General features: G+C 38.8%; 1 protein-coding gene across 1 annotated transcript in view; it reads left to right on the top strand.

Moving 5' to 3' along the window:
• The first annotated feature begins 385 nt into the window (after positions 1–385).
• LOC146575450 (uncharacterized) overlaps positions 386–6,892 on the top strand; it is a 71,638-nt gene continuing 65,131 nt past the window's right edge. The window contains exons 1-12 of the mRNA XM_085270171.1: positions 386–605; positions 959–1,246; positions 1,365–1,658; positions 1,785–2,078; positions 2,430–2,723; positions 2,858–3,151; positions 3,288–3,581; positions 3,708–4,001; positions 4,353–4,646; positions 4,783–5,076; positions 5,203–5,496; positions 5,848–6,141. Coding sequence (XP_085126297.1) covers positions 2,456–2,723; positions 2,858–3,151; positions 3,288–3,581; positions 3,708–4,001; positions 4,353–4,646; positions 4,783–5,076; positions 5,203–5,496; positions 5,848–6,141 — 2,326 coding nt within the window. The 5' untranslated portion in view covers positions 386–605; positions 959–1,246; positions 1,365–1,658; positions 1,785–2,078; positions 2,430–2,455. The remainder of the gene's footprint in view (positions 606–958; positions 1,247–1,364; positions 1,659–1,784; positions 2,079–2,429; positions 2,724–2,857; positions 3,152–3,287; positions 3,582–3,707; positions 4,002–4,352; positions 4,647–4,782; positions 5,077–5,202; positions 5,497–5,847; positions 6,142–6,892) is intronic.

Here is a 6,892-nt window from a genome sequence, read left to right as displayed (position 1 = left end):
CATATGTTACATTCGAGTTTGAATGTTTTTATTCTTAGTTGAGACAGGTTGTAGCAACATTTACTGTATATTCAGTTTGTGTTACTGTCCGTATGTTGTTCCATGGCTCTGACTGTTACACCTGCTAACTCGGAATTTCTCTCTTAATGTGCAACAAAGGACCACCTGTTCGTTTTGCATTTGTTTTAGTTGAGCAAATTCTGCAGGCCTCTCCTGTACATATAGATTTGATAATTTCCATGTGTTTTGTGTGTAAAACATTGAAACTCTGTTAATCTTCTCTAATTTTTTCATAGTTGGACAGATAAGATTAGTTGGATCAACTCAGTGCTCTGGAAGAGTTGAAATCTATCACAGAGGCTCCTGGGGAACAGTGTGTGATGACAGCTGGGACTTAAATGATGCAAAAGTGGTCTGCAGACAGCTGGGCTGTGGGGCAGCAGTAAATACCTATCGATCAGCTCACTTTGGTCAAGGTACAGGACAGATTTGGCTTGACGACGTGGCCTGTTCAGGAACTGAAAGCTTTCTAACCGCATGTCAGCACAGTGGTTTGGGGAAACATGACTGTGGACATGGTGAGGATGCTGGCGTTGCCTGTTTAGGTGAGAAAAAAGATTCATTTATAAATACTTAATAAGGTATAGATGGTCATCACTTTAGATGTCACAGAAAATACTGAAGTAACAACTAATCACTGCTTGAATTAACCATGAACTAAAGATATTAGATATTAGATATTAAATGTTGTAATCATTCAATCTTTCTAGAAGAAAATCCAAGCCAAAGGTGTGCGTGAGAGTCTAAATGTTCAAAAACTTTCATTTCTTACATTATTTAAAAAAAATGCATTTTTCTGCTTATTGTGACTACATGCTCACTATTTGCCTCTTTTAATTTAAAAAATGAAAATGAAGATGTTATACATTCAACTCTATGTTGTTTTGCTTTTCAACAGACAAACCAAAACCCAGGATCTCCATTAGTCCTTCTGGTCAAGTTACCTGGGGTCAGAATGTCGCCATCACGTGTTCGATCACAGCTGATCAGTTAAGTGGAGCATTTATCTTCACAAAGACCTCAGGCTCATTCAGCAGGAGAATAACATCAAGCAGAAACTCTGCTACCCTCAGTATCTCTAATGTAAACCTTGACAATGAGGGATCCTACCAGTGTCAGTTTCAGAGGGATTTGATTCCAGACTCCAACGCCCCTCTAAGTGATTCTGTGAGACTCTCAGTGACAGGTAACTTTTGATAAAATTTATACAATTTAATTTAATATAATTTTAATGTAATTCCTAATGACAAGTTCCTTCTTTAGTTTAAAGGAAATATGAACTTTTCACATATATTATTTTTCAGTCAACCTCCCAAAGCCCAGAATCACCAAGAATATTATTGGTGCAGTCACCTGGGGCCAAACTGTGAGCATCACTTGTTCAATCTCCACTCAGCATTTAGGTGGAACATTCACTCTGCAGCAGAGCTCAGGCTCATTCAGGAAAAGCCAAACATCGAGTACAAACTCTGTTACCTTTAATATCCCTCAAGTGACCTTCAGTAATGAGGGATCGTACCAGTGTCAGTATCAGACAAGAGTTTCAAGTCGAGACTTCAGATCCCCACAGAGTGACCCTGTCAGAGTTTCTGTTACTGGTAAGAGACAAAGATATTTCCTTTTTTGTTACCTTTAAATAAACGTTAAATTGAAAGCAAGCTAAAACATAAACTCATACCTTTCCTCAAAGGAAACACTCACTAATTTATTTATTTATTCTTCAGTAATCCTCCCAAAGCCCACCATCTCCAAGAGTCCAGTTGGAGTGTTGACCTGGGGTCAAGATGTTAGCATCACTTGTTCAATCTCAACTCAGCATTTAGGTGGAACATTCACTCTGCAGCAGAGCTCAGGCTCATTCAGGAAAAGCCAAACATCGAGTACAAACTCTGCTACCTTTAATATCCCTCAAGTGACCTTCAGTAATGAGGGATCGTACCAGTGTCAGTATCAGACAAGGATTTCAAGCAGAGACTTCAGCTCCCCTCAAAGTGATTCTGTTAGAATCTCTGCTACTGGTAAGAACTGAAATGTGAAATTTTCTATTTGGGCAGACTGCTGATGAAATGTTAAAGAAGTTGTAAGTCAGCTTCTATCAGCCTACAAGACTATAAGTGCACTTGATCCACTCATTTGTCAGAATGATTTGCAAGGTTTCAATTAGTTGGATTTTCTGAAAGAAAACAATAGCATGGAATTTGGCTAAATACAGGGTAAATTTACATTTAGTAACATTGGCTGGACAGTCGAAAGGGAAAATATATTTTCCAATCATTGTTTCAATGTGTATTCATGTAGTTCACAAAGGCAATGAAAGAAGCTAGGAAGATATCACTTTTCTCACAGACCACTATTCGGTTATTTCTCAGTGATCCTCCCCAAGCCCAGCATCTCCATGATTCCTGTGGGGAATGTGACCTGGGGCCAAGACGTTAGCATCACTTGTTCAATCTCCACTCAGCATTTAGGTGGAACATTCACTCTGCAGCAGAGCTCAGGCTCATTCAGGAAAAGCCAAACATCGAGTACAAACTCTGCTACATTTAATATCCCTCAAGTGACCTTCAGTAATGAGGGATCGTACCAGTGTCAGTATCAGACAAGAGTTTCAGGTCGAGACTTCAGATCCCCACAGAGTGACCCTGTCAGAGTTTCTGTTACTGGTAAGAGACAAAGATATTTCCTTTTTTTGTTTTCTGTTAACTTTAAATAAAAGTTCAGTTGAAACCAAGTTGGAATGTAAAGTCATACCTTTCCTGAAAGGAAACACTCACTATGTTATTTATTTATTCTTCAGTGATCCTCCCAAAGCCCAGCATCTCTAAGAGGCCAGCTGGAGAGTTGACCTGGGGTCAAGACGTTAGCATCACTTGTTCAATCTCAACTCAGCATTTAGGTGGAACATTCACTCTGCAGCAGAGCTCAGGCTCATTCAGGAAAAGCCAAACATCGAGTACAAACTCTGCTACCTTTAATATCCCTCAAGTGACCTTCAGTAATGAGGGATCGTACCAGTGTCAGTATCAGACAAGAGTTTCAGGTCGAGAATTCAGCTCCCCTCAAAGTGATTCAATCAGACTCTCTGTTACAGGTAAGGAGGAACTTTAGTTGGTCTTTTTCTTTTCATCATCTCAAATAGATTAATTAAAACAACAACAATTTGAAATACAGAGCTAAACCTCAGAAAGGCAAATATATGATTTTGTGTTTTGTGTTTTGTATTTCAGTGATCCTCCCCAAGCCCAGCATCTCCATGATTCCTGTGGGGAATGTGACCTGGGGCCAAGACGTTAGCATCACTTGTTCAATCTCCACTCAGCATTTAGGTGGAACATTCACTCTGCAGCAGAGCTCAGGCTCATTCAGGAAGAGCCAAACATCGAGTACAAACTCTGTTACCTTTAATATCCCTCAAGTGACCTTCAGTAATGAGGGATCGTACCAGTGTCAGTATCAGACAAGAGTTTCAAGTCGAGACTTCAGATCCCCACAGAGTGACCCTGTCAGAGTTTCTGTTACTGGTAAGAGACAAAGATATTTCCTTTTTTGTTACCTTTAAATAAACGTTAAATTGAAAGCAAGCTAAAACATAAACTCATACCTTTCCTCAAAGGAAACACTCACTAATTTATTTATTTATTCTTCAGTAATCCTCCCAAAGCCCAGCATCTCCAAGAGTCCAGTTGGAGAGTTGACCTGGGGTCAAGATGTTAGCATCACTTGTTCAATCTCAACTCAGCATTTAGGTGGAACATTCACTCTGCAGCAGAGCTCAGGCTCATTCAGGAAAAGCCAAACATCGAGTACAAACTCTGCTACCTTTAATATCCCTCAAGTGAACTTCAGTAATGAGGGATCGTACCAGTGTCAGTATCAGACAAGAGTTTCAGGTCAAGACTTCAGCTCCCCTCAAAGTGATTCTGTTAGAATCTCTGCTACTGGTAAGAACTGAAATGTGAAATTTTCTATTTGGGCAGACTGCTGATGAAATGTTAAAGAAGTTGTAAGTCAGCTTCTATCAGCCTACAAGACTATAAGTGCACTTGATCCACTCATTTGTCAGAATGATTTGCAAGGTTTCAATTAGTTGGATTTTCTGAAAGAAAACAATAGCATGGAATTTGGCTAAATACAGGGTAAATTTACATTTAGTAACATTGGCTGGACAGTCGAAAGGGAAAATATATTTTCCAATCATTGTTACAATGTGTATTCATGTAGTTCACAAAGGCAATGAAAGAAGCTAGGAAGATATCACTTTTCTCACAGACCACTATTCGGTTATTTCTCAGTGATCCTCCCCAAGCCCAGCATCTCCATGATTCCTGTGGGGAATGTGACCTGGGGCCAAGACGTTAGCATCACTTGTTCAATCTCCACTCAGCATTTAGGTGGAACATTCACTCTGCAGCAGAGCTCAGGCTCATTCAGGAAAAGCCAAACATCGAGTACAAACTCTGCTACCTTTAATATCCCTCAAGTGACCTTCAGTAATGAGGGATCGTACCAGTGTCAGTATCAGACAAGAGTTTCAGGTCGAGAATTCAGCTCCCCTCAAAGTGATTCAATCAGACTCTCTGTTACAGGTAAGGAGGAACTTTAGTTGGTCTTTTTCTTTTCATCATCTCAAATAGATTAATTAAAACAACAACAATTTGAAATACAGAGCTAAACCTCAGAAAGGCAAATATATGATTTTGTGTTTTGTGTTTTGTATTTCAGTGATCCTCCCCAAGCCCAGCATCTCCATGATTCCTGTGGGGAATGTGACCTGGGGCCAAGACGTTAGCATCACTTGTTCAATCTCCACTCAGCATTTAGGTGGAACATTCACTCTGCAGCAGAGCTCAGGCTCATTCAGGAAGAGCCAAACATCGAGTACAAACTCTGTTACCTTCAACATTGCTCAAGTGACCTTCAGTAATGAGGGATCGTACCAGTGTCAGTATCAGACAAGAGTTTCAAGTCGAGACTTCAGATCCCCACAGAGTGACCCTGTCAGAGTTTCTGTTACTGGTAAGAGACAAAGATATTTCCTTTTTTGTTACCTTTAAATAAACGTTAAATTGAAAGCAAGCTAAAACATAAACTCATACCTTTCCTCAAAGGAAACACTCACTAATTTATTTATTTATTCTTCAGTAATCCTCCCAAAGCCCAGCATCTCCAAGAGTCCAGTTGGAGAGTTGACCTGGGGTCAAGATGTTAGCATCACTTGTTCAATCTCAACTCAGCATTTAGGTGGAACATTCACTCTGCAGCAGAGCTCAGGCTCATTCAGGAAAAGCCAAACATCGAGTACAAACTCTGCTACCTTTAATATCCCTCAAGTGACCTTCAGTAATGAGGGATCGTATCAGTGTCAGTATCAGACAAGAGTTTCAGGTCAAGACTTCAGCTCCCCTCAAAGTGATTCTGTTAGAATCTCTGCTACTGGTAAGAACTGAAATGTGAAATTTTCTATTTGGGCAGACTGCTGATGAAATGTTAAAGAAGTTGTAAGTCAGCTTCTATCAGCCTACAAGACTATAAGTGCACTTGATCCACTCATTTGTCAGAATGATTTGCAAGGTTTCAATTAGTTGGATTTTCTGAAAGAAAACAATAGCATGGAATTTGGCTAAATACAGGGTAAATTTACATTTAGTAACATTGGCTGGACAGTCGAAAGGGAAAATATATTTTCCAATCATTGTTACAATGTGTATTCATGTAGTTCACAAAGGCAATGAAAGAAGCTAGGAAGATATCACTTTTCTCACAGACCACTATTCGGTTATTTCTCAGTGATCCTCCCCAAGCCCAGCATCTCCATGATTCCTGTGGGGAATGTGACCTGGGGCCAAGACGTTAGCATCACTTGTTCAATCTCCACTCAGCATTTAGGTGGAACATTCACTCTGCAGCAGAGCTCAGGCTCATTCAGGAAGAGCCAAACATCGAGTACAAACTCTGCTACCTTTAATATCCCTCAAGTGACCTTCAGTAATGAGGGATCGTACCAGTGTCAGTATCAGACAAGAGTTTCAGGTCGAGAATTCAGCTCCCCTCAAAGTGATTCAATCAGACTCTCTGTTACAGGTAAGGAGGAACTTTAGTTGGTCTTTTTCTTTTCATCATCTCAAATAGATTAATTAAAACAACAACAATTTGAACTAGAAAAATTTGCATTTCCTGCGAAAATGCAGTGTGGATGCTTAAAGCTGAAGCTGTATGCAAAAAGTAGCTGAAAAAGCTGAAAAGTTGCAGAAATTGTAAAAACTTTGCAGAAGCAAAAGAAGTTTGGTAAAATGGAATAACTTAGCAGAACTGCAATATCTTAGAGGAAACATAATACTTGGCAGAAATACAATAGCATAGCAGAATTTAGCAGAAATATTGTAACTTACCAGAAACATGATAACTTCTCAAAAATACAAGAATTTAGGAGAAATAGTATAAGATAACAGAAAGAATATATTTAGCCAAAAATACTTAAACATTACAGAAACACTATGATTTAGAAAAATAGTACAACAGAGCAGAAATATTGTGATTTACCAGAGACACTGTGATGAACTATGAATATTGTAATTTTAAATTAAGACTATGTTTTAGCACAAATATTATAATTTGGCAGAAATACTATAATTTAGCAGAAATACTATATTAAGCACAAATCCTATAAAAAGCAGAAATGGTATGATTAAGCATAAATACTACATTTAGTAGAAATACTTTGTTTTAGCACAAATCCCATAAAAAGCAGAAATACTGTACTATGATTTAGTAGAAAGACTATAATTAATCAGAAATACTAAATTTAGCAGAAATACTATATTAAGCACAAATC

This window comes from Mchenga conophoros, linkage group LG4, assembly GCF_057382185.1.
Source record: "Mchenga conophoros isolate Kocher_MC1m ecotype Shallow Benthic linkage group LG4, M_conophoros_male_GT1.1, whole genome shotgun sequence".
Classification (NCBI taxonomy): domain Eukaryota; kingdom Metazoa; phylum Chordata; class Actinopteri; order Cichliformes; family Cichlidae; genus Mchenga; species Mchenga conophoros.
This window is presented reverse-complemented; position numbering and strand designations above follow the sequence as displayed.